We start from the raw sequence: 27866 nt of genomic DNA on the forward strand, positions 1-27866 counted from the left end.
GAGCCGGTGGTGGAAACTTTTGATTCCTATGGCGGCCCCCACTGCCAAAGGATAACCACTGTCAGCATCCCCACAAAATAGTTATCGTTTTATCCACCCTGAGGAGTGATGGACTAAGTCAACCCCCAAACCAGCATTTGAACTCGCAACCTTCCAATTGCGAGCTGCTCGATCTACCGCTGTGCCACCGAGCGGTTTTCTTTTTTTATCAATACACACATATATATCTTGTTTAATAGACATTCATAGATAAATTAATTAACTTCTAGACATCTCCGCGAATCTTAAAACTACAGTCTTTTTTAGAGTTTGAGTAGTGCTCTGCTTTTGTCATTTCTTCGCACGTTTGGTCCGATCGTAACGTCACGAGTCGAGACGCGGACGGTCTCCTTTGCTTAAAAAAAACACCCGTTTAGAATTCAGCCAACTCACTTTGCACCGATGCCGTGCTCCCCCACACATCCATCCACCCCCCCGCCCGCCCGCGCACACAACAGCAGCTGTTCAGTGACTTATCTTGGTGGAATCGCGGTGGAATTAGCAATTAGGGGGTGCTGGATGATGTTCAAACAGCAGGTGAGTTTTTATATCTGTGCGCACACAGGGGACAATGAAGCGTGCATTTTTATATTGATGGTGCACAGTGCTGAAAACTATTTCTTGTATTTGGTGTAAAATGTACACGTGGCTGTCTCCATGCTCTTAGCAGCGTGATTTGTAGGGGGCAAAGGTTGAAGATCGAAACGTCAAGTTCCCGAATTGTACCAGGCCTGAGGCTTCATTTGCCTAGAATCGGTAGCCGGTGCAGCGACTCAAACATTGGCTCCAGGGAGACTCGGGTAGCTTGGCGTCTTGTGCCGCTCCTCGACACAGCCCCATGTGTGTTGGCACATCCTCAGCAGTGGATCGTTCAACACTGCTTTCCCTCAAGAGCGTATATGGTGAAAGTAAACTGGAGTGATTCGTAATTGACGATTGTGGATCGGATCTCATGAGTGCAATGCCAGCAAATACAATGGAACGTCAGTCTTTGTACATGCGCATTGTGTGTGTAGGTGTTTATCAGTACTGTGTATATACACATATACATTCATATTCCATGCGACTGAAGTTTTGCGCAAGCACGACGTTTCAGTCATGGTATTTACAATTACATTTGACGAGTGAATACTTTTCCAATGTTACGAGGCTTAAACATTGATGTTGAATGTTATCTTAAATGAACAAGGTAAAAAAAAATCCGCAAAAATAGATGTGACCTGTTATCTGCTGTCATTAAAGGGATATCCCACGCCGTAGGAATGTGGAATTTATACTAATAGCTCAGGGCCACCAACAGAGGGAAACATCATCCCGCAATCTCTTGATCTGGCCCTTCACCAGCATTGATCCAAGCAAGCCTCACTCTGCCAGAGACTCGCTGAATGTTGAAACTGGTCGAGACTTTGCAATTGCTTGAGTCAATGCTGCCGGCAAGATGCACGCCCAGCGAGACTGTGTAGCGATGGGTTGTGTGTAAAAAAATAAAAACTTTTTTTTACGTGGAGAGACAAATATGGTGAGCAGGCAATATTTGTTTGGGTCGGGGAGTTGCCTTGACTTGTGTCGCTACGGCTGAATGTGAATTTTGGAAGCCACCAGCAGTGGTCTTTTGGCACTGACACTGAAACGAACAAGAAAAATCGACGGAACCGCACGCGCGCACATTTCCCCACGGCTTGGCGGACTTTTCCGCTCAACTCAGTCGCCGCTCGCAGGTCGCTCTCCCTGTGTGGCATCTTCGCGCGGTTGAGGTAGTTGAAGCAGGAGTGAGGGCCGAGCTGGGGTTTGCTGCCGGGCTGGCCGGGGAGGTGGGGGCTCCCCCCCCCACCCACCCAAGCTCCCGCGCTCACAATGAGCCTGTGTGTGGAGCGAGACGGAGCTCAAAAGCCCCATTCAGTGGTTCTCTCCCACCTTCCCCGGTGCTGCTGATCGATTCCAGCAATTATCTGTAATTAGCTTTCCCCAACAGACGCGGCTGAAAATGGGTGGGGGGAGGATGGCTCGCTCCGGCGTTGGCTGGCAGCAGCTTTCGCAAACCGCTTGGGCAGCCCTCCTGGTCACCGCTGTGTGAAAACAGAACAATATTTTTGTTGGAAATGGTCAGTAGTTTTGTGGACTGTTGTTGTTATTTTTTTAAAGGAAAGTACGGATGCTGACCGTATTTGTTCTCCATCTTTTCAACTTGTCAGCGTGTTTTTGTTGTTGTTGTCGTCATTGCCGTGTCACTAACTTTCTAGCTGACGTTGAATGAAGATTTTTGGCCGACATTTAATGCAGCGGTGGGATTTGTTTGACCTCTAAAATAACTGCGTGACTTTACGCGCTTGTCATTTGTGAACACGTGCAAAATGTTGGTGTCTTCCTCCGAGCTCTTACCCAGAAATGGAAATCCCAATTTCTATGGCGATGAGCGCACTACCACCGTGGATTTCTCACAAAGTTGTTCTCGCTTTATCGGCCCTGGAAAAATGATGGGCTGCGACGAGGCCCCAACCTGCATGAGAACTCCTCCCCTACCCAGCTGCTGTGCAATGAGTGCTCGAGCCGAAGTGGCACCTGGGCAGGACGTGTTTTTAGGATGTGTATTTTAAAACTACGAACAAAACTATTTTTATTCTACCAGGTAAAGCTGGCTGAGCTAGATAGCTCTTTGTCGAAAGCGACCTGGCGGCATGTAATGATAGCACAACAAATTGGCTTGTCACGTGGACATTTATAGCGGCCAAATACTCAAAACGCATGTTGATTCGAAATGCGGAGGGAAATACCGGAGGACCAGGAGAAAAATCCCCGCGACCACGGCGAGAGAGAGAGAGAGACACGCAAATTCCAAATATACAGCAGCAGGCGTCAGTAGGGATCGAACCCACGACCCCCTGCATACCGGGCGAGGTAGTCGACATCTCGCCACCGCGGCACGACGCGAGTCTGCCGAGTGGCGGCGATGGCCGCTCGCTACGCAGAACCCCCTGCGGGCGCTTCGCTTCGTCGTCGCAACGCCGGTCCAAGAGCGGTCGTCGCCATCGGCTCCCATTCACGGGGGGGCGGGCGGAGGGGCACGGCTCCGCCGCGCATTGTGGCCGCCCTGCGTGATCGTAGCCCCGTTGTGTTATTGTCACTGTGTCAGTCAGCGTGTTTGACAAAGCTTTATTGTATGAACTGCGGGAGTTTATCATTGGATAAGAGGGGGGTCAGGGTTTGACACTTGCCAATGCGTGGAGGCCGTGGGCAGGGGAAACACCCCCCCCACACCTCTTTACCCCCCCGCCCCTCCCCCAGTCCCCCCGCCCCTTGGCCGCCGTGATAAATGATCTGCATTCCGAGTCCCCCTTTACAAAGAGGATGCTAATAAAAGCTGTTGGGGTCACAGCAAGTCTCGCTCAGCTGCAAATAAAAGTTTATCGGCTCTGCTGACTGCTAATTTTTCCACACTCTTGGCCTTTATTTTACGCGCCGCAAACAAGCGAACGATTTGGCATTTATATGAAAATAAAAACAACGTGACCCTGCCGTGGAAATGCGATGATCGTGAAGCAATGTTCCGACGGTGCCGATTCTCCCAGAGCGGAAGTATCTCTCCTCTGGCCTGGCTCGTGTCGCGCTCTCTCTCTGTGTCTCTCTACTGGAGAGTGCGTTGGGACGTCGCGTCGAACATCACCCGCAGCTCGCAAGTCGAGCTGTTAATGCTGCCCGGGTCTATAAAAAAACTGCACACGTTTTTTTACTGGGCCCGCCAGCCGCCCCCTGATTGATTCGTAAACGCTTTAACCCTTAACGCATCTCGACAATTGCCGCTTCCCGAGCGGTTTCTATTCAGTGGGAGGGGCCCTGTGAAACCCGGCGTACAATGCATCAAGTTTCCGTCAGTAAGTATATAAATGCCTTTATGTTACCCAGGTGAGAGACCGCGCGCACATTGTATCCCTCCCTGAAGTGAGTGCATTGTACTCGTACGAGTCCATGTTTATGCGCGCGTGCATGTGTCTGTGCACATGTGCCACAACAGAGCCTTCCCTCCGGCTGACATCCGAGCCGGAATCCGTGACGCAGCGGCCGGGAGGGGAGGTGAGGCTCGGTTGCACGACGGACCCTCAAGGCGCTGCACTCGACTGGCAGTACCGCGGTGGCGGCGGAGACGGCGCCTGGGAGAACGCGGCCCGCCAGGGGGGCATGCTGCTCGCAGGGAGCGAGCTGCTCATCGCGGCGCTCCGGCCGGAGCACGAGGGAGCGTACCGCTGCGTGGCGACGACCGGCAACGGCTCTGTGACCAGCGCGCCCGCCAACGTCACGCTCGCCCGTGAGTGGAAACAAACACAGCGGCGCGGTTGTAGGGCACGCAGCACGCAGCAGCTGCGGTGGTGGGCTTCCGCGGTGGCGAGATGTTAACTACCTCGCCATGTGACATCTATATTCGGAGTTCGTGTGTTCTCTCGGTGGTCACGTGGATTTTTCTCTGGGTCCTCCAGTTTTTTCCTCCACATTTAGAATCATCGTGCGTTTAAATGATACGCCACTTTGTTGAGCTATTATTTGTGGCCAGGTCGTTTCTGATAGAGGTCTAAAACTCAGTGGGCCTTTCCTGGTCAAATAAAAGTAGTTCATAGTTGAGTTGCAATAGCGTGGCCAGATGCCGTGCGGAGAGATTGATGAGCGGTCAAGTCGGTTGGAGTAGATTTTGGAGCGGAGCTACATGAGGTTACGAACAGCTGGGTGATGAGGGTGTATTGATGGAGGAAGCATGTCTGGGTTGGCTTGCGCTGTAATTAGAGCGGTGCAAGCACATTTTTTACTCACCTGTTGGCTTATCGATCTATCATCGTTCCTCCACGGTGCACAAAACGGGTACTACTTTGTGGACAGCCAAGGGTGGGCGTCCCATGAATATATTGGCCCCTGCAATCGGAATGTGTAATGTATTGTAGTTTCGACTAAAAAAACATCGGATGTAGTGAAATACGCTCGGAGGATATTCGTCAGCGGCGTCGCGGAAATGAAATGACTGCGTCGGCGGCGTTCGCTGACGGCGCGGCGGTGTCGTTCAGGTCTGGGCGAGTTCCGCTGGTACGCCCGCCGCGTGCTCGAGGTGGCGCTCGGGGAGTCGGCGGAGGTGCACTGCTCCCTCCCGGAGAGCCGACCGCCGGCGCAAGCGCGATACAAGTTCAAGCAGAAGTGGCTGGGCACAACCGCGGGTATGGCGCCCCCGCCTCGCTCGCGCCGCGTTCGCCCGGGCCAATTTTTCCCCCCCCCCGCGCAGCTCTCGCGGTGCCGAAGTCGATGTGTGCGCGAGCGTTGGAGAATAAAGACACGTCACGAATACGGGGAGGCGTCGTCGCGCTCCCGAAAAGTTTGACTTTAAGCGGAACGACATTTAAGCGACTCGTGACTTGAGCTCTCTGTTGTACATACCAGTCGCACCGCGTGGACATTATCGGTCAACTGTGCAGCACGCGCGTATTGTCGGCAAAGGCGTCGCGATCGTGCGACGCTAACAACCCACGCTTGGCAACGCCGCAGGGCGCGTGGAGCTGCTGCCGTCTGGAACGCTGCGCATCTCGAACGTGTCCCGCGAGGACGTCGGCGTGTACCGCTGCGCCGCGTACAACCTCGTGACGCAGGAGCAGAGGGTGCAGCGCGGAGGCACGAGGCTCCGGCTCGTTGGTGAGATCTCCGGCGCTGCGTCACACGGCACCGTCCGTGCCCCCCCCCCTCCCCCCCCCCCCCCTTGTCGAGCAGCGCTTAAGTTTCGGTATAAGGTTGTGTTTCTGTTGGGGGACCTGCCCTGTAATTTGTGTTTTATGAAGGGTCGGCCAAAGTTTGGCAATAAAAAAAACCCACCGTGGATTGGAGGAGGTCACGTGTCATGCGCGCGCCTCGCTTCACCGTGACGCAATTGTGCCTGACATCATCTTGGTCTTCTCAGAAAGCGACGTTGTTATCGCTAATTAATGAATTACTTCTGAGGACAAACGAATGTCAGGATGTGTTTCATTGCCATAAATTTTGTTACGTGTTTTAATCTACAGGATTACCACTACCGAGTTCCCACAACAATGCACTGCAATTGTGATCTATGTGGTTGAATCTCCCAGCAGAGTTTAAGACCTCAACTCATGAACAACACCAGCCAGACTGGTTACCCATGCAGTGGTGCATTGCGTGTTAATACTCTGCAATCAAAGTGAATCACAGTGAATGGGAGTCAATCTCTGCTTCCTATTCTTCCCTCTCTCTTTCCTTTCCCACATTTCTCTGCTATTTCTTAAATTCTCTATTTTTTATGTTTATTTTAAACGTCTCAAATGGTGGCGAAATGGGTGCCACGGTGGCGAGATGTTAACTACCTCGCCTGGTATACAGGAGGTAGTGGGTTCAATCCCGACCTTGATGCCTGTTTATTTGCTGTTTGCATGTTTTCCCCGTGGTTGCATAGATTTTTCTGCAGGTCCTCGTGTGTTTCCCTCCACATTTAAAAGCATGCGTTAAGAGTATTTGGCTACTGTTATATATTTGTACGAGATAAGGCAATTCGTTGAACTATGATTTGTGGACAGGTCGCTTCTGAAAAATAACTATATAGCTCAGTGGGCCTTTCTTGGAAAAATGAAAAATAATTTAATTATTTTTGTTTAGTCTTATGGCGGTCTTTCACACACGGTGTCTTAGTTCTTTGCCTTCTTGTATTTGTTGCGCTGCTAGCAGTTACATATATTTATTCTTTTTAAAAGCAAAGCCACCAGTCTCACGTCCCAGAGAGGCTGAACGTCTCGCGGTGCCGTCCTCCTCCTGCCGCAGAGAGAGGCGGCGGCGCTGAGCACGCGCAGCCCAAGGAGGAGGAGGAGGAGGAGGCGGCCGAGGAGACTGTGACGGAGCGCCTGAGCCTCCCGGAGCTCCCCCTGCAAGACGAGCCGACGGAGGTGGAGGAGGAGCCGCCGTCGGGAACGCCCGGGTCCAGCGGTGTGCCGACCACCGTGCCCGCCGCCCCCGCCGCCGCCGCCGTGGCGACCAACTCGGCCCTCCTCCCTCCCGAGGCTCCCATAATGCTTAGCGCGCCCCGCAGCTCCAGCCCGGATTCGTACGAGCTGAGGTGGAGGCCCGGCAGAGACGGAGGAGCCCCCATCATGGCCTACCTCGTCAAGTACCGCAAGGTACGGTCCTGCCGTATTCTCCAGAGAGTGATACAAGCCTACCCCAAACTTGTGTCCGGTATCAATGAAATTATACAAATCTGGTCTCCCACATACATACACAGACCTGCTGAATTTGCACCCTCAACTTTGCTTTGAAAAACAGTGGAAAGAAGTGAGTAACTATATTATTGTTGTTGTTATTATTATCATGGTTGTTTATCCAGTCATAATCCAGTGTAAGTTAAAGTGTCTCACTGTTCAAACGAGAGTTGGCCAGTGCTTATCCCCACTGGCAGCCCTGAGCCGGTGGTAGGAATTCCACATTTTGTGATGGTGGAACCAGTCTCTCCAGAGGGCAACTGGTCTTCCCACAAATTTGTACTCCCCGTATCGATCCCCAAGGGATGATGGTGTTAGTTGGGCAAACAACCTAAAACAGGACCCTCTGCTGAGGCTCATGGATAAAGAAAATAATACCACATTTGTGGAAGTGGGAGCAAGTTTCGCCAGCGGGCAATCACTCTCAACATTTCACAGAGTGGTACTTGCTTTGTCATCACACAAAGGCCAAGTCTATCCGTGACCAGGAGCCTTTTGATGTTAGCCACATCTTGACCTTGCCGTGTCTGCCGCCTCCCCCGCAGGTGACGGTGGAGGATCCTGTGGTGTGGCAGAGCATGCGCGTACCGGCCGACCAGCGCTCCCTGTCGCTCACCGAGCTCGAGGCCGACAGCCTCTATGAGCTCGAGATGGTGGCCCGGAGCCGAGCCGGCAATGGGCAGCCCGCCATGCTCACCTTCCGCACCGCCAAAGGTATTCGGCCAGCACCAGAGCACCGGTGCGGAAGGGCGGGGCCCTTATCACGCGGGCAGGCAAGATTTTAGCCGGCGTTGCCGGTCCGCAGTCACTTCTGATCGTGTGCCGAGTTGCCCGAAATCGGATTTGTTTCACCCCAATCGCTGATTTGTGTCGTTGTCCTTCTCCCCCCACCCACTACCACCGCAACGTCACACCTTGCAGAGAAGAACAACAGTTCCCGCAAGCCCGGCAGCGGCCTGCGTCCCGTGAACCCGTGGCGCCGCCCTTCGAACGATGACAGCGGCGTCAACAGCTACAGTCTCAACTACAGCCCCGCGGAGCCGGACGCGCACACCGGTACGCTCGTCGCGGCACTCGCCCCCTTCTCGGCCTACGCCCTCGCTTGTCACGCTCGTGTCAAAGAAACGCATCTAGTTTTCCACTCAACTTTTAGCATTTTTTTTTATTTGACAAGAGCCCTATAATAGGCACGAACCGTAATAAGGGAGGGAGTGGGGGTGGCGGGGGTTACAGAAATTCCACAGGCCAGAGTTTGAACTCGGTGCTCCTGGGTACTGGGATAGGGGAGAAGATTGGGCTCACTGCCCCACTCATGTAGGGACTGTGAGCGGGAACGTGTCGCTTTTTATATGGGGAAGTTACGGCGAGGGAAGAAGAACAAAAGTAAAGGGAAAAACAAAACGGTGGGGGGGAAATGCACGTAACAAAATCTTCCAAACAAAGTAATCTCTACACACTACTCACCTTTAAGGTCGTCGCTTCTCAAGCCATCGAGCTTTTACCGTGGGGGATGCAGGGGGGAGAAATGTTGCAGCAAAAACAAAAGGGACCAATATGTAAACGTTAAACACTACGTCAACCAGAGGCGTGGACGTGCGATCTCGCTCTGTTGTGGCCCTCCGTAAGCTTGGTTGTGTTTTGGAGGCTGGGCTGGGATGGGATCGCTGGTCTTGACTCTGAGGTGGGCCGTCATTGAGATACTGGTTGAGAATCGCTGTTTTGATTTGTTTTCAGCCTCTGGGTTTCTGGTTGAATTGTTACTGAATAAATGCTGTTCATGAGGGCCAAAGTTATTGGGAAAAAGTGATGGGATTGGTAAAATGAAAAACCATCTTCTCCTTCCAAAGAAGACAAAAGGAAAATTATGCATGTACAGACAGTTTTAATCAATCTGCTACGAAAGAACACGGGAATTACAGAGCACAAAACCAGTAGCGGCTACTGTAAAAATGCTAAATGACTGACTAAGCTTTACTCTAACGTAAGTGATATTTTTGTTTCTCATACATAATAAAAATCCAGTGACTTTCTGAACATTAAAATTTTTAACTTAAAATCTTTGTCCCAATGCCCGTACAAACATGTCGCGGTACTCGGCTCTCTGTTTGCGGCCCCAAAACTGATGCAAAAATTCCACATTGGCGCTGCGCGACGCAGTCTCTCTCCGGAAGTCGCTCTCCGTGTTGTCTTGACCACACGATGGTACACATTTTTATATCCACTCCAGAGGGATCAATGGATTTGGCTCGAGTAGCCATACCGAACAAATGTTGTGCAAAAGCAGACATGGGGGGGGAGGGGGGGGTCAGGCGGTGGCAGTGTGTATGTACAAGAGAGAGGCATTAATCCAGCAACCATATCCATTTGACAAACAACATGCAGCTGTATCCTGAGTCTCGCTTAAGCCCCTGCTCACAGCGACCAAGGACACGGGAAGGCTGAGGCCTCGCTTCCACGTGCGAGGTCTCTCCACGGGATGCGTGCCAGCGTGGACGGCCCGCGGCACGCCCCAAACTTGCCTTGAGCTAAATCGATGCTGAGTAGGTGACTGCAGCTCGCTTTAAATCAACGGCAATCAACACCCGGGCGGTGGAGGGAATGTGGCTGGCTTCACGAGCGTTGCTTCATAGCCGCGAGGTTGTTTTTTGTTGTTGCTAAAACCTAAAAAAAGAACTTTTCTCACTCACAAAATGCCGAGCCTCTTCAATGCCCTTCAACTGGCATTGTCATTTACGGAGTTTATCGTTAAAGGGAACTCGGGTGTAGGGAGTAGGTGAGGGTTAGTGGGAGTCTCCGCTGGTTTATTGTATTTGTTTCGCATGGAAAACAAAGCAAGCAGCTGTTCCGTGGTCCCGCCGCTCGCTCGCTACGCGGGGCTTTACGAGTCCGCCCTCCCCACCCCCCCGCCTCCTCTGAGCCCCGCAAAAATCTGAGATCCGTGTCACAGCTTTAAACGGCCAGACAGAGAAAACATGAGCAGTGATTGCTTATCTACGTTAGAGGATTTATTGAAAACAACCAAACTACTCTTTCTCCTTGTCCTCCTCTCCTCTGCGCCACCTTTACTCGTAACGCCATCTCTTGCATTTCTTGATTTTCCTACTCCAACTTTTCCCCCCTTCATATTCCTCCCTGTCTGCCCATCTCCTTCCTCCATCTACTGCCCCTCATACATTCCTCCTCTTAATCATCAACATCTTCACCCTCCTACTCATCCTCATCCTTCTCCTTCTCATGTTCATCATCATCCTCATCTTCCTTAACCTTCTGATCCTCCTCATCATCCTCATCCTCCACATCCTCATGCTTTTACCTACTCCTCATCCTCCCCCCTGTCCCCGCAGTCCCCGAGGCCCCGTGGGCGGTGAGCGTGCGCTCCGGCGCCAGCGGTGCGGTCTTCGTGTCATGGATGCCGCGCGGCACGGGCGGCTCCCCCGTCAGCGCGTTCCGCGTCGAGTGCCGGCGCGTGGGCCGCGGCGCCGGCGAATGGAAGGAGGCCGCGTCCGGCATCCCGCCCGCCAAGCTCGCCGTGCAGATCGACGGCCTCGCCGCCGGTAAGGCAGTCGACCGTCGTCATCGGACGCAGATCGTGGGGCGCGGTGGGGGCGGCTATGTTAAAACATAAATATATGTATTTTATCCAAATATTGTATGTGTTCATGTTGAGCTACTTTCGCACCGTGTGCAGACAACCGCGCTAATCGGAGGTGTGGGGGAAGGACGGCAAACTAAACACAAAAAGCAGTTCTAAAGAAATACGTTTTCAATCTAGATTTAGAAGTGCATAGCTCCAGTGGCTTCCTAATATCGGAATGAAGAGCGTTCCAGATGGCCGCGGAAGTGCACCTAAAAGCGCGCGATGCGGTGACCGTCCTTGTTCGATGACCGGAGTTCGCTCTGATTTATGAATATTGATAAAATACCAATTGTTTGGCTGTCAAGGGGGTGGCAATTGCCTCCATTCCCCCCCTCCTCCCACCGTCCTTCCGTCCTGATCTGCCACCAATTGTCAGACAGCTGATTGTTTACGAGCTATTCATGCATGTGGGGATGATGGCGCTGCCACGTTGTAATGGTTGGCACACTGGGCCTGCAATCCAGAGGTGACCAGTTCATCCGCACATTTCTTAATGCCCCCCACCCTCCCCCCACCCCTCACCTCTGCCCGCCCTGCAGTATAAATGGCTACACCACAGTCGATCGGCGGGTCGCGTGTGGCGGGGTAAAGTAGTGTGGCTTACGGCCATCTCCTTTCAATACGAGTCTAGTCGAAGTGGCTGAGTAGGCCCCAAAAACTCTCCGTTGTAGTTCGCTCCGGCGAAGGCCCTTCCGCCAGCGTTGGCGCGATTCGACACATTTCAGGGTCCGCAATCTTTAGACAACGAGCAAAACAAAAAACTTCGACATAAATCGTCGCGCAGCTTCTGACCGTCGCCGATCCGTTGCTCGCTTCCTTGACGCTCCCAGGCTGGGCGTACCGCTTCCGCGTGGCGGCGCTGAACGCGCATGGCGAGAGCCCCTGGAGCGTCCCCTCCACGCCGTTCTACCTCTCGGGCTCCCCCGGGGGGGCGTCCGCCTCCCAGCGAATGCTCGCCGCCCCCCACATCTCCGCCACGGAAGCCGTGAGCGACACGGCCATTCGCATCACCTGGACCGTACGTAACAATTTCAACGATCGACAATGATGACGATGATGACGATGATTACGATGATAACGATGATGCCCGAGAGTGCAGTAGCACTTAGTCGCAACAACCGTCTCGTGTTAGTGGTTTGCAGCAGGTTCACATCCCTGTCTGGGAAAGACGGTGAAATGAGTGCCTCATTTGTGGGATGCCAGTTGTCATGTGCAATAACTGGCACCCACCATAGGAATGTGTAAATCCAACCAAGATGTGCTGGTTCACCAGAAATGCCACATGCTCATTTGAGCAGGGTGGAGTAAAGTTAAAGGTGCGGCCGCGCAGTCACTTGCTCTCGCCTCCGCTATATTTGGTCTCTTTCACGCCGACCAGATGTCTCGGAAGAGTGTTGGAGTACGCACACTTTACCCCCACCACTTGTTACTTGCTGGTCGTCTAACTGTGGAGTACCCGATTTAAACTGCTGGGAGGACAGAAGCAGGTTGGGGAATTTCAGAAACTTGCTCGATTTGTTTCTAACTGCCGTGCCGGGAGACGGAGCAATAATTCTCAAGTAGAATGTTGTGTGTGTGTATGTTGAACTTCTTTCGCACCGTACGTAGCCAACCGTGATAATCGGAGGTGCGATTCATGATGATGAGAGTGGTGCGTGGATGATTGAAAATGTGGTAGTAATGGTGGTGATTATGGCGATGGTGATGACGGTCACGATGCCGCCGACGACGACGACGAGGATGATCACGCTGATGGTCGTGACCCCCCCCTCCGCCCCCACCCCGCGCGCTCGTCGTGCGCAGTTTGCGTCTGCCGCAGCTCCGGCGCAGCCCGTGCAGAAGGTGACCGTCTACTACCGCCCCACCGACAGCGACAACGACGAGGACTACCACAAGGAGATCCTGCACGGTGAGCGCCTCGGCGGCACCCGGCACGAGCCACCGCCGTCACATCGGCTTAGAGCTCTGCGGGATGTTTAGAGTTTGAGAGATGTCACGTGCGAGCGGCCCTCGCGCTGAGCAAGTTGTGTGCAGGTGAACACCATTCCAGCTACAGACGCAGCCTTCCTCGGTTTAGTGGCCTCAGGTCCGACGCAAATTCACAGTTTGAAAACAGCGCACAAATGCGCGCCGCTCGTAGGCAGTCGGAAGGTGCGGCTTCCCCGTCTTGCCGTACACGCGTGTGATGTGACCGCCGCGTTACATGGACAGTGCTGTCAGCCTTGTCAAGGCTGCCAGCTCAAGAGAGCTTAACGTGGTGGGGCCGTATCGTTGTTTAGATCGCCAACTCGAATGTGAAATGTGGCCGTCCCATTTTGTTGGCATGGGTTTTCTCATAATTTACAGAAAGCGTTGTAAAGAGAGCACATGCATTAGTATAACGGTCTGAGTTGTATGACGTGTGCATTGTGGGTACTTACCACAGTCATTTGAGAAATGAATGTAATATCTTTCAGATTTCTGTCTGTGTATGTTGTCCTAGCTTGCACTGTGGGGAGCGGTGGTGTAGCGGTTAGCGGGCTGCACGATGAACCCGGCGATCCGGGTTCAATTCCCGCTCACGGCCAACACCAGTGACGATTATCTGAACCGATCCTGGGCCTCCCCTAGGTCAACTCGGCCTCAAATGAGTACCTGGTGCAGTGTGTAAACATCGCCACTGGGGAGAAAAAGGCGGTTGGGCGTGGTGTTGGCCACCCACCCCCTCGTGTGCCGTTACGTCCTTCGTAGGTGCTCGCTAACAGCACTTGCCCGTACAGTCTGTTAAGGCCATATTGGGGATCCTTGTCTTTTTGTCTTTGTCTAGCTTGCACTAGAATTCATATTCATTTGTGTAACCAGGTTAGAGCTCAAGAGACCAAGCATAGACTCATTTGCAATATAAAGTACAGCAACGAAGCACATGCAAATCAGAGCAAACAAAACACGTCTACGGAAGACGTAGAGAATACTGCACGAACATAATTCACTGTTCAAGAGAACAAGTCTCCTGTAACTTTCATTCAAGGGGACGAAACAAAAACTAAACTAAACTTAACATTTTATCAGGTAGGGCCCATTGAGCTACATAGCTCAACGAAGTGGCCAGCGACCTGGCCTCAAATCATGGCTCAACGAAGTGGTTTATCATGTGGACATTTACAACAGCCAAATACTCTAAATGCATGTTTCTAAATGTCGAGGGGAGAAACCCGAGGACCTGGAGAATGATCCACGCAACCATGGGGAGAACATGCAAACTCCAAATATGTAGGCGTCAGGGTCAGGATCGAACCCACGACCTCCTCTATACCAGGCGAGGTAGCTAACATCTCGCCATCGAGATGTTTATAGTACAATCACGTTACAGGAGCATGAAGATATGTCACGCCGTAGCTGATTGCATCCTGCAGCTGATAAACACGTGGCGTGCCGCGTGAGTCACGCCGTCACGCGTTGGTCGAATTAATCCACGATGCGGCTCGGCCATAACAGCTGCCGTTCGCCGTTCCACCCCAGGGAGCAGAGACTGGCACGTGCTGAGCGGACTTCAGCCGGAGACGTCGTACGACATCAAGATCCAGTGGTTTAGTACGGCTGGAGAGAGCGAGTTCAGCAACGTCATGATCTGCGAGACGAGAGGTGGGCGAGCGCGAGTGCTGTGTCCGTCCTAACGTACCTTGCGCTGACAACCGCCTCGAAATCAAATCGCCGGGCACCACGAGTTTCGATGGCATCAGCGGATGGCCCGTTACACATTCAGATTTGAGTCACCGGCATGACGGCGTCGTCCGCAATAATCCTCTTGAACCCGATCTCGAGCTTGACCCCGATCTTAACCATGCCTCCCCCCCCGAACGTGCTGCTCGTGCAGCTGCTGGCAGCCTCCTCGACTTCACCGACCCCACCGGCCGCGACGGCGCCGACCGGCCGGCGCCACCCCCGGCCGTGGACAGCGAGAGCATGTCGCCGCACGCGGCCCCCAGCCGCGACCTCCTCTACCTGCTGCTCGGCATGGGCCTCGGCCTGCTGCTGCTCGTCCTGGTCCTCTTCGTCGGGCTGTGGGTGTGGCGCGCGCGCCAACACTGCCGCGGCTACGGCTCGCCAGGTGACGACGCGCTCGAGCTCGGGGTTCATGTTGGTGAAAGTCAGCGCCGGGACGTTGGGGGAGTAATTGGCTGCTGCTGTTGCTGCTGTGCATTTACACGTGACGATGAGCCACTTCGTTGAGCTATCATGTGTGGCAAAGTCGCTTCTGACAAAGAGCTGCATAGCTCAGTGGGCCTTACCTGGTGAAGTAAAATTAGTAGTCGGAGTATATTCTTTGGTTGTTTCGGTAAAGTCACATAGATAGTAACATCTAAATATATTTTTATTAAAATCTAAATCTATTTTTATAATTTTCTATATACGTGACTTTACCAAAACAACCAAATAATATGAATTCCCGTAGTCATGAAAGTATAGTACGACACGAATCCACGATAAACGCTTTTGTGTTGGTGCCATGTTGAGGCTGAATGTTTTGGCCAAATTGCTGGCAACGAAAGGAAGCACACTGGCAGCCGGTGCCTCGTGTGTTTGGTGGGGCGTGTCACCTCCATGTCTGGCTCCGGCTCTGGTTCGTGTTGGGCACTTCTGAGTGTTTAATGATGATAAAGTGGAAAGGGTACGAGGTTGAATAAGGTGGTGCCTAGTGTTTGGCGGGGGGGACATGCAATGCTTTGCAAGTCTCTTGACTGTACGTGTCTATGTATTTGTCTTAACCAAGGGGACGCCTTTGAACGGTTGTGATTTCACCGAGTGTTATCGGCAAGGTCTGGCTCATTTAAACAAACAGTATTTTAGGGCCCAATTTTTTAAAAGCGATCATCCCGTGAATACCAAGCTCACCTGAGCGCGTCTGTCGGTATTTTGTCCGTTTTCCCGCGTTCGCATCGCTGCTGCCAAACGCAGGCCCCGTGCTGCCCAACTGCAAGGCCGAATATCTCTACCCGAGCCTGGACTACACCTCCGTCTCCCTGCCCGGCACCGGCCTCATCAACGGCGGCATCGTCGGGCCGGCCATGATGAACGGCGGCTCCCCATCCCCGCCGTCCGTGGGGCCTCTCGACGAGCGGTCGGACGCCAGCGGTCAGCGTGGGGCAAGCGGCCCGGGACCCGGGGCGGCCGCAGCGGCGGCGGCTGCAGTCTCGTCCTCTTGTTGCTGTGGCAACGGTGCGGTGGCCGGGTTGTGGGAGGGCGCCGGTGGTGGCGGCGGCGGTGCCGTCGGGCCGCCCTCCACAGGACACCACATGGGCTGCGTTGGCTGCCTGGGACTGGAGTACCAGCAGCGTGGCCACCACGCGCTCAACGTGAGTGGCTTTGGGTGCCAGCGCCGCTTAACGGTTGGTGATGTCGGGTCAGCAGAGAGTAGCGTCATTGCGTGCCGGGCAGCCGATTTAAATCGGATGTCGCCTTGATTAAAGCGAGTCCCGATGTTGAGCGCATTTTCACTTGTTTCGGAAACGGTGTTCACTTCAGCAGCATCATGTTCGGAAACAAAATCGAGTTTAGATTGTTGGAGCTGTCTTGTTCGAGAAGAGGGAACAGGCCGGAGTCTCCGTTGGTGGCACCGAACGATACAAACTCCACACTCTCACTGTGAAGACAACCTCTCCATAGGACCAACAGCTGTTCCCTCATTTAATCGATATTGGAAGGATTAGTTGACCCACACCACCCAAATATGTATACATTTAGAAGACAGAGAAGACTATAGTTTTATTATTATTTATAATGTAATTTAATCAGGAGAGTCACACATTGAGAAGTTTGACCCAATTTCTTTTGACAGAGGATGCAAATGCTCGTACTCATGACATACTCGCAGTTTATGGTAATTACGCAATGCATCTCTTATTGTCAAGCTGCCGTTGTTGCGACAGTTGCCGCGACTAGACTTGCGACCCAAAGGTCGCCAGTTTAGTTCAATCTCCCAGCACGGCAGTTTATATAAATTCCTCTCCCCCACCGCCTCTCTCCCCACCTCTTCCGAGACGTATGTTCAGCGTATAAGAGTAGGCCACATGCCTACCGTCTGTAAGGGGCTCTAAAGAGCTTCCTTCGCTGGAGTCCCTCCCGACGACAGAAGTTGAGCGAGCCAAGAATTTGCGGGGCTGCTCCATTTCCTCCTGCCTTGCACGTTTTACATGAACTCGCCACGTGATCCCCTGCGATTTGAGCAAATTTAATAATTTTGTCATTGGACCTTTCCAGGGGAGAGGCTTGTACCACGCGGTGCCACAGACAGAGTCTGCCGAGTGCAACGACTGCCGGAACTGCAGCAACAATAACAGGTGAGTGCGTGCTCCCGGATATTCATAGCTACGAACAAGGGACATGATGCATTTTCGGCTTGCTTGTAAATGGAGTGATGAAACTCGGCTAGGTGGGATTGTTACAACGCAGGATGGTGAAAGGGGGCGGCGGCGGCGTGTGGAGGCCTTCATCCAGCGGTGGTTTGACGATGAATGCCACGTTCGCCTTCAGCATGGCAGTTCCTTAAGTGTCGGGATTGTTACCGCGGGTCCCATCGGTGAAACTCGGAGTTGCTTTTCCCAATGCTCTACAGATGCACCCTTCAAAGTATTGCACCTTCCCAGAAATGCAAACAATCAAAACACAAAACAATCAAAACTCGTCGACCATTGTGACCAAGTCTTTAAATATTCGCAAGCAAAAGCCTCGCAAGTGAAATTGAGAGAAGCAATTAAAAATAAATACCTGGGGTCGGATTGTTTTTTTCCAATGCGAATCAATTGCATTCCGGTAACAATTTGGTAAGCGTAAGAGTTAATCACGTGTAATCACCTGCTATGTATCCAGACACGAGTATAATGCAATGTACAATTACTAGGTAATTGTGCAGCCAGATTGAGCGCACTTGTAAGGCATTGCTCAATAATTGGCTACTTGTAGTCTAGCATTATTGCTGGAATGTTGCGTGACAATTACCGTATAATGGCCGTGTTATTAGCCGCTGAGCCTTGTTGGGAGTGCTGCATCAAGTGCCTCCTCCCTCGGTGTTGCTGTTTCATTTCAAATTTAAAGTTCGAGCAGCTTCTGGGGTTTCATTCGCAGCCCCCGTTTCCTTGGCAAGGTTGAAACGAACCGTGCGTGAAGCCAAGTTAGCTTTGTTTGGTCACCTATTGCCATCGTGGCCATTGAGCTGATGTCAAACTTGCACAATGCCATGGATGAAAATCCCACTGCTGCACGATGATTTTCTTTGTATTAAATACAGATCCCAAATTTGATCTCCCTGCTCAAGCAAACGTTTTGGTGACACTCGCCTCCATTGTTGGACATTCCACATTTTTACATCCATAGGTCAAGCGTTGTTGCTCTTCCTGCAAAGTGGTGTGCATTTTATCAGCCCCCAAAGAATTACGATGATGGATTTTATTTGACCAAATAATTAGAATTAGAACTTCCATTTGTATGTCTAGTGCTCTGCCGTAACTCTACTTACATATAAAACAAACAAAGACAAAGATCCCCCGTGTAGCCTGAACAGACTTTTGGGGCAAGTGCTGTTTGCGAGCACACACACTCACACAAGCGGTACAGAAATGGGAGCACCCATATGCATTGGTGGTCGCGTGGCTGCCACACCACATGCACACGTGGTTACTGCCATTGCTGATATTATCCGTCACGTGGCACCTTCGCGGTGTTGATCACTGTTATCGCTGCCCTCGTCGCTGGCGCACGTGCAGGTGCTCCCCCAAGCCTGGCCGCTCGTCTCCGACCCCCCACGAGCCGCATGTGAGCGACCCTTCGCCCCGCGGCGGCAGCGGTGGCTTCGACGACGAGCGAGACCGCGGCGGGGGAGACGCCGGCACCGACGGCTGCGGCAACGCGGCCGGCAGCGGCGGCGACCCCTCGCCTCCTCCGCCCGAGTTGCCGCCGGCCGCCGGAGAGCCGGGCTCCGCCGACAGGTCGGAGGTCGACACCACCAGCGAGAGCGATGGGGAGCAGCCGGCGGTGGCGGCACAGCGGCGGTGTCCGGGCGCGCTGCTCGCGAACGGCGCCGCCCTGGTACCGGGCGCCCGCTGCAAGAGAGGCGCGGAGAACGCTGCCGGTGAGCGTGCGAGGGGGCAGCCTCGAGTTCGATTCCCGGCCACGGCTCATGTCGGCAGTGATTATCCGAACCAATTCGCGAATCGGATAATCGGCCCCCAATCATTGAGACGTGCCGGCCTCCGTTAGGTGCTCGCTCGTATCACTTGCCCCAGCAGTCTGTTAAGGTCACGTGGGGAATCGTTGTGTTTGCGTGTAAGTGTGTGCATGTATGGCGGGGTGAGAAGCCGGAGCGTAGTGGGTTAATGTGGCGACCGCCACACTACCAACGCGCCATCCCAAGTTCAATTCGTGGCCACGGCGAACTGGTCCTGTGCCTTCCTAATGTTGACTTGGCCTTAAGTGAGTACCTAGTGCAGTTTCTGAACATCAGTACCAATAAAACCAAGGCGGCCGGCCATGTTACTGGCGACACCCTACCCCTCTGTATACCATCCCGGCCTTAAACCTTTCCCATTTCGATGACGTACCATTCCGAAAATCACCACTGATGTACCTGTACGTCATCGGAACGGAATCAGTAGAAAAACTATAATAACTAACTTTATTGGTACGTCTTCAGGTCGGAAGACATAGCGAGGCTTCCGCTCCTCCGATTAGCACGGTTTGGATACGTACGGTGTGAGAGGAGTTCAACATACATACATGTGGCACAGTTTGGCGTCAGCTATTATAGAGTGCGGTCGTGTCGCTACACTTCTCTGCGGTGAGGACAATGTCTTTAAAAAAAAACAACGGCGCTATGCCTCTCTAAGTAAAATTAACGCGAACCGCTTGCGCGTTCCGAGATTCGGCGGCGAACGGGAACCCACCACCCTGCAAAATTGCAGACGTCTCTGAACGGGAAAGGGGTTTAAGAACATCCCACCTCTGAGTGACGCACATGCTTGAGAATAGCACGCAGAGCACCGTTGTCACAATCATTTACTTACGTGATCCGTATCTCTGTTTCTTCCACAGAACAGGGTGGCATTAGGCACGTGAGGGTGCGGCCAGTCTCGGACTACATCCGACCGTCGGCAATGGACTATCAAATGGACAGAACCAAAATGCAGAACGGGAGTTGCAAACACACACCCCCCGCTGCGGGGAGCAATGGACTCTACCTGGAAATGCAGTTGCTGAAAGTGTCTTGACTTGCGGTGAACGCATTTCATGGAGCAAAGGGAAACGGCGGGAGGGAAAGTACAGGAGAGGTGGCGGGCAAAGTTTATGCAGTGTAAAATAATGAAAAAGAAAAGCAAGCATATTTATTTTTTTATAGTTTATGCAACTGTGTCGTCTTTGAATGTAGTTGGAGTCAAATGTTTTATTTATGTCAAAGTGGCCTTAAATTGAAATGTATTGCACAGATTAATGTGTGCCGTTCTTCCTCCCCATCTCCGTCATTAAATGAACATAAGCATGTAAACTTGTACATTGTGTTGAATAGGTGAATTGTTACTAGACGTTAACACTAACACTGCCAGTGTCCTATATTTTTTGTATATCTATGGGGTTAGGTACCAATACGTGCATATACAGCTATAAATACGGGAATGTATTATTATTGTTGCTGTGTTTATTATAACTCTGTGTACAAATGTACAGTGGTATTTCAGCACTTACGAGTGTTCTGTAACTATAACAGAATCCTCTAAGATGTTAACGTGTATAAATATAGTTTTAAAAACTGTTTGCCCAATGTACTGTGTGCACACTGACTATACTTGCCGTATGCCTATACGTAACCTGTATTACTGCAACCTACAGCGGCAGGAAGCCGCAGCATAGCCCAGTGCAGTTATTTCATTGTGCAGTATTCCCTCGTTCTTCACGAACTTGCTGTCCGCAATTTTGGCTGTCCGCGAATCGCATCTGGAACTCTACACGGCTGCATCGAGAGAGAGAGAAAGATGGTGATGAGCTAAAGAGATAGAGAGAACTTCTCGAAGCTTTAGAAGCAGCTGCAGACGTTGTGCCTACGATATTCGTAGGCCGACATCACTCTCCGCAAAATGCTCTGTTCTTGAGAATCTCCGGAACGTATCCCTTGCGAACAGCGAGGGAATACCGTATCTCAAATCGCGTCTCTCTCTCTTCTCCGCGTCCAAACCAAGTGGGAAATTGTCAAAGACAAAGGGGACAGCTGCATGACACAACCTGAGCGAATAGGCACCGTTGATTTCTCACGCACATCCGTGAAAAGTAAGGGAAGGTTTCACTTAAGACGTTTAATGCAATAAGCCAAAGGATGGGAAAAGTCGATCTGCGTTCCGGTGGAGGTGTTGTAGATTAGCGCTGCCTCCTCCTGTCTGCGTGCCAGACCGCCGGCCCCAAAGAAAGGCCGGGTGTCTGTACTCACTTGCAAAATATATCATGAACGGTATCTTTTTTCTTACTTTGTAATGTGAATCGGTGTGATCTAAAGGAGAATTTCACTTTAAAATGGCAATGCCCAGTTGTATAACATTCCTCAATGGAAATGTCCCTAAAGGAATGTGACGCAGCTGCCCAGTATCCTTTTAACTCTACAATTGCCGGATGATGAGGAGGAGCTTTACATCAGTCTCGTCAATGGATGCCGCTGTGTTTGGGCGTGTGTCTGCACACGCAAAGACAGACAGCGTTAGTGTCGCGGTTAGCGCACTGCGCTACGAACCCCGCCACCCGAGTTCGATTCCTGCTCACGGCCAACATCAGTGTCGATTATCTGAACCGGTCCTGGGCCTCCCCTAGGTCGACTCAACCTCAAATCGGTACCTGGTGCGGTGCGTAATAACATTTCCACTAGGGAGACAAAGGTGGCTGGGCGTGGTGCTGGCCACCCATTCCCCCCCTCGTATGCCTTTCTGGCCTTCATAGGTAGTCGCCAACAGCACTTGCCCCAACAGTCTGTTAAGGCTATATGGGGGATCCTTGCCTTTGTGCACACGCACTTGTGCGTCTGTGTTGCAACCTCGCCTGGTAAAACTTAAAACAAGGTAATTCTACATTTTAAGGATGTGCCTTCCAGACAAACAGGTTTATAGTATTCAACACAATGTTGATGAATGCACAGCGCAATGCTCAACACAAGCGCGAGAGGATGGGGAAGTGTATCGGCATGAGTTTGTGCGCATTGCATTGTGGATACTCAATCAACAAAACACATTCGGTTATTGGCCTTCTCCGGTCTCCCTCTTATGAACCAGAGTAACCGCCTGGCCCCCGGCCATAGGAATGTCGATTTTCCACCACTGTCTACTGGTGGCCAATGTAAATGAGCGTTGCCCCAACTCTCATTTGAGCAGTTGTGTAGCCGTGGAGCTAATGGGTGTGAAATTAATCACTTGTCGGACACTACTAAGAACTTGTTGACTCGAAATCCTGAAATGTGGGCTTCTGGTTGAATTCGCATTACTAGGACAGTGTTGCTATTGTGTCGCTGTTTAATATGTCGACAGGAGATACGTCTTCCATTCTGCTGCACCGTAACGATATGAGTTCACAAAAAAGCAATATTCATTGAAATGGGTAAGCTCTCATGGTGATTTTTTCGGTCATGTCAAGTTATACAAATTGTCATCATGCAAGTCGTTGTTTTAATGGTTTAAAATTGTCCATATTGTGTAAATGTTGTTCGCCATGGTGGAACCATGTTCCTTTCAAAATGTTCTCCAGAAAGCATTGTTCTTCACGCACACGCGCACACATTCAGCAGATATCTCTATAAACACGAGGCTATGACAGTGCGTCGATTACCCTCGTCACGATACATGCATGCCATCGCGTGTAATAAATTATTAACATATATTTGCGTATGCCGTGTGTGTGTGATTAGTTCATGTGACCACTGGAGATGCTGCCTTCCACCGTAGTCTATCTTTTTTCACGCGCAAAAATTATTTTTCATTAAACCTTCAGAATCCTGACGTTTCCTCAAATCGTGATGTTCGAGAATCCTTTCAAACCCGATAAAAAAAAAAACACAGACCCAAATGCATGTGCAACAACAACAGCCAGACGACACTGTGGCGTTCGTGCCAGGCCAGGTGCACGTGAGGCCACGTGACAGACGGGCAGAGGTGGGGTGGCGTCAACAGACTTGGGGTGCCTAGCAGACTCACAAACTGCACTTGCCACTGACGACCTGACTGCGTTTTAGTTGCCAGACAAACAACACGCACACACGCACGCACGCATACACGCGCACTCACATAATTTACGTATAATCCATGTCTATGTTATTTTCACATCAAGGTGTTAACGTGTGCCACTTAAAAAATGTAAATAGGACAATTATTTAAATCACATCCACAACCAATATGAACCGTCATATTTAAGCGTTTTCCCAGAATGTGGTCTGTGTGTGCGCGCATGTACAAAAAACATAACTGAGTTGCCGATACAAGTACAATATATTCACTTAAGGAATCTCCCTTTGGCACTGCTGGTTGAGACTGCTTGAAACTGCAATATCAAGGCATATTAGAATAGCTACAATATTGTCATTTGCTCTGGTATCGTGGTGTAGTGTGATACTCCTGTGTTGTGACAACCCTGTTGCGTGTGTAACCCTCATGGATGAACGCCGCGTGACTTGGGAACTGTTATTGAGTCTGCTCACTGCCGAGACATGATGTCAAGGGGTAGTTATGCTCCTCGGGCAAAAAAAAAACACATTCGCCATACATTCTCTGCTGTCGTACCCCAGCCAAAGCTTAGATTGTGTTAATGCCAGCTGCATGCAGTTATTTTTTTTATCATTTAAACTACTTTTTTGTTCTCTGTAGTAGCACTTGTAAGCTTTTTTTCATTTTAGTTCACTATTCTGATACGGAGACAATGTATTCCAAAACAAGTGTTCATCGTCACTGCCATTTTCTTTAATTCTCAAGTTCTTCTTCTAACACGCTGATCAGTGCTTGCACATTTTCTGCCGAGACGTGAAACAGATGCGCTATTCTACCTTGATGGTCGGTTGATAAGTCTTTTTTTGGAAATAAATATGAATTACTTTAAACAATGGCCTTAAAATCAGTGTAAAAGCATTGTGTGCATTTATGCTTGGGCGTTGTAATATATAATTAACCGCAGTGCTGCCTTATGTAACGCATAGAAGTGCTCCTTATGTTGTGTTGGCAATGCAAAAGAATGACACGTTGCTGACACGAATTATTTTTGTTTCATTTTAATTTATTTTAACTGGGGGGGGGGGGGCGGGAGGGGATGCTAAAAATTTGCAAGTTAAAATATACTAAAATAAGATTATTTTTGTCCATACCGTAGAACATTGCTTATTGTTACAGCTTTGGCCAAAATAACGTAAGCTTGTGTTTTCATGTTTTCAAACAAAAGAAACACATTCTTCTTTAACAAAATGCAAATATGAGTTGTCGTATCATTGCGTTGTTCACTTCAAACCGTGAACATTACTTTCTACCTTGTGCAGCAATATTGTTCTAGAAGGTGGTAATCATGATCGGGTTCTTCACTGCCACCTCTTCAGAGATTACGTAGCCGCAATTTATACAAAACGTGAACTTTGACACCTAGCGATATTACCCGAGGCTATTGACGTATAACAGCAAGAAGGCATTACACTCGCGTGTATTTGATATCCAGAGCCTTAAAGACTAGTAAAATGAAGAACATTTCTCGATTTAGTAGCTAAAATAACAAACTCGTTTTGTTTTGGTGGCTTCTTGTTGTACATACTTGCTAACACAACCCTCTTTTAAATTAGCCATGTATGGTCAAAGCGGCAGTAGGCAGAGTAAGCATGTGTTTTTTTAATATATAAAGGTTATGTTTTGTATGTTTTATATATTTTTTTATTTTCCTGTCTTGCAGGACGGACTTAAATTAAGCAACTAAAGTGTATCATAATTGAGATCATTGTTTAAAAAAACATTCATGTTGAGTAATGTTACGTGCTATAAATGTGTTTTTTTTTAAGGTTTACATAAGCTTTCGTGAAGTGAACTGTTTGAGAAACAAAGGAAACCCCCAACATTGTTTTGTAAAGTTAAACTTGGGATTTGAAATGTGACCGGGAGTTCAAATGTAAAAAAAAAGTAACAAAAATAAAAGTTTTATTCTATGAAGCGTATGTTGGCATGTTTAAGTGGTTTACTTCTAAAGGTGGGCCCATGTGTGGTTGGAAAGGTTTTTGGGTCAGGTTGTCATCCAGCAATGGATTTGGCCGTGGCTGACAATGATGACGATTACTTGAAAGGAGTTCACGTTTGTGTATGTGTTGCTCTGCTGACGGATCATTCAATGTTTAGTTTTTACTTTGTGAATTATTGTTGATGCGGCAGTAAATACGAGTTCTTGGTTCTTTCGGTAAAGTCACGTAGAAGGGAAGTAATAAAATAATAAAAATAAAACATAATAAAACAATTTTATTATTTTATTACTTCCCTTCTACGTGACTTTACCGAAAGAACCAAGAAGATGAATCCCTGCAGTCACGAAAGCTTTAAATCGAAATTTAAATACGAGTTAACAAAAATTTGGTCGCATCCCGATCGTGTTGGGTGGCTGATTTTGTCGAATTCCGCAAACTCACCACGCGACTTTTTTTTTATTCTGCAGGGAGAGATATACAGGGTGGCCCAAAAGTCAACACGGTTATTCTACGTATTTGAACAAACCACACAGGGCTGTTTAATGTATTTTAACAAATATTCCAACTGACTACCATTAACATTAATGTGTGCACAAATAATGTTTTTTATTACTTTCGGACTTCCTTTCAGATTGCAGGTCTAATCTATTAAACATTCATCAATTCTGCTTTGTCTCAATCCCTTCATAGTTCTTGGTCGTGTTTTGTAAATGACAGATTTGAGGTGGCCCCCTTAGGAAGAAGAAAAATAAATGTTCATACTGGAATGATAATATTTATCAATGTTAATTTAAAGACTAAACAATTACACGTTTTAATGCCTGTGTAAAATACTTTACAACCCTGTGTCCTGGCTTTTAGGACACCCTGTAAGGTATATTGTTGGATTAGGATGTGTATGCTCTTTGGTAGGTAAAAAAAAAATCACAACGTTTTGACTGCTTGTGTTGCGATCGAAACGTCGTGATATATTCTTTTTTTTATTAAATTTTCTACCTACACGACTTTACCGAAAGAACCAAAGTGTATGGATTCCTGCAGTCACGAAAGCTTCAAATCAAGATTAAGATGTGTATGTGGAGTACATGTCTCTGTATTACAATCTTCTTCGTCCACACATACAATTATAAGGCTATCCTCAACAGAGACTCCGGACCTATCGGTGTGACGTGGATATGTAATCTCTGGCGCGTGTCGTTTTAACAAAATGGCGATAAAAAATTATATTTTAAGCTCCAGCAAGAGGGATTCTCGCTCGTGACAACGCCACCAAGTGGTTGCGAGACAGGCAGGAAAACAATCATATTTATTTTCGAAAATAAATACCTCTACAGCCAGTGTATCGACACACTCGAGGTCATTGCAAGTTGCCAAAGTCACACAAGACCATGTTAGGCTTATTTCGCTCCAGTGTAAATCTCAAAGGGTCCACTAACAAATCAAATTAAAGCAACGTATCGACGTGCCGACGAGTAGCGGGAGAAACTCTTCCAAGCCGTCGCAAGTAGCTTCCTTGTTTTAATCCTCCAGCGGCATGGGCCTGATTAGCGTGTTGGCAAATGTTCCTTTTCATACTATTTATTGGACAAAACTTGCTTTCTACATTTTAAAGAAATGTGAGAGTTCGCCAGGACCATGTGCTCTGGCCAGTTCATCAAAGTTTGAATCTGGCTCGATGTGTATTTTTTATTCTCTTAAAATGGCAAATTAATAAAAAAAAAAGATTGCAAGCTGGTGGATTATTATTTTTCGTTCAGTTATCGTCAAGTGCCTCATTGTTGAGTGTTGCCGATTTTTTGCGGTCCAGTATACTCCGAAATGTTATGTAAAACATTGAGCTCCACTTTATATATAAGATGTGTGAATGTTTTATATACTTAAGGGATGCTGCCATGATGCGATACGTGGCGTATCTGGCCACCGAGCTCAGGGGACGGGAAACCAAAATAGGATTTTATTTTTTAATTCGGTAAAATATTTCTCGAACCCGCAATGTAATGTGAATACGAGACGGCGGCCCTTAATAAATGACGCCACGAAGCAGTCAATTAAGATACGCTCGCGGCTCCATCTCCACCACTGTGATGAAGCCGTGTGTGGCGGGGTAAAGTGTGGGCTCTCCCTCCTCTTCACAACACGTCTGGCTAGCGTGGAAGAGTAGACCAAATACTCCCCAGGAGGCCGGGGCTCTCAACAGTAGCATGAGCATGTTCTTGTAGCTCGGCTGCACCTATTACCTGTTACAAAGTGCGCGTGATTTGTAGTGGGGACCCGAGTTCGATTCCCGCTCACGGCCAACACCAGTGAAGATTATCTAAACCGGTCACGGGCCTCCCCTAGGTCGACTCAGCCTCAAACGAGTGCCTGGTGTGGTGTGTAAAAATCATCGCCAATGGGGAGACAAAGGCGGCCGGGCGTGATGATGGCCACTCTTCTCGTGTGCCGTGCCGGCCTTCGTAGGTGCTACTCGCGAACAGCACTTGCCCCCAAAACTCTGTTACAAGGCTACGCGAGGGGGGGGGGAAGGGATCTTTTGTCTTTGTGTGTAATTTATAATGTAAAGTGGCCCTGAATAATTCAAACGTGGGCCAGCAAATGCCCCCTGGGCGCGTGCGCTCCGTTCCACTTTTCTCTTCGCCATCGGCTCCGGATCGCGCGCCGCGCGTTACACACCGCGCGCGGCGCGTACAGTGATGCTTTTGAATAATCTATAAGGTTCACGTAAACAAAAGGGAACTTTCATAACCCCCCCCACACACACACA

General features: G+C 49.9%; 1 protein-coding gene across 3 annotated transcripts in view; it reads left to right on the forward strand.

Moving 5' to 3' along the window:
- Positions 1-25081, forward strand: part of LOC144728654 (brother of CDO-like) — an 84776-nt gene extending 59695 nt beyond the window's left edge. For 2 of the 3 annotated variants that reach the window (XM_078608230.1, XM_078608228.1), the window contains exons 3-17: positions 4049-4339; positions 5085-5231; positions 5557-5700; positions 6835-7187; positions 7814-7982; positions 8190-8324; positions 10613-10822; positions 11736-11923; positions 12709-12814; positions 14404-14526; positions 14759-14992; positions 15841-16238; positions 17143-17222; positions 18645-19009; positions 19969-25081. In XM_078608230.1, the coding sequence (XP_078464356.1) occupies positions 4049-4339; positions 5085-5231; positions 5557-5700; positions 6835-7187; positions 7814-7982; positions 8190-8324; positions 10613-10822; positions 11736-11923; positions 12709-12814; positions 14404-14526; positions 14759-14992; positions 15841-16238; positions 17143-17222; positions 18645-19009; positions 19969-20144 (3119 nt within the window). In that variant the 3' untranslated portion in view covers positions 20145-25081. The remainder of the gene's footprint in view (positions 1-4048; positions 4340-5084; positions 5232-5556; positions 5701-6834; positions 7188-7813; positions 7983-8189; positions 8325-10612; positions 10823-11735; positions 11924-12708; positions 12815-14403; positions 14527-14758; positions 14993-15840; positions 16239-17142; positions 17223-18644; positions 19010-19968) is intronic. The other variant, XM_078608231.1, reaches the window with a different exon arrangement.
- The last annotated feature ends 2785 nt before the right edge of the window (positions 25082-27866 follow it).

Source organism: Lampetra planeri, chromosome 29, assembly GCF_965212315.1.
Source record: "Lampetra planeri chromosome 29, kcLamPlan1.2.h2, whole genome shotgun sequence".
NCBI lineage: Eukaryota > Metazoa > Chordata > Hyperoartia > Petromyzontiformes > Petromyzontidae > Lampetra > Lampetra planeri.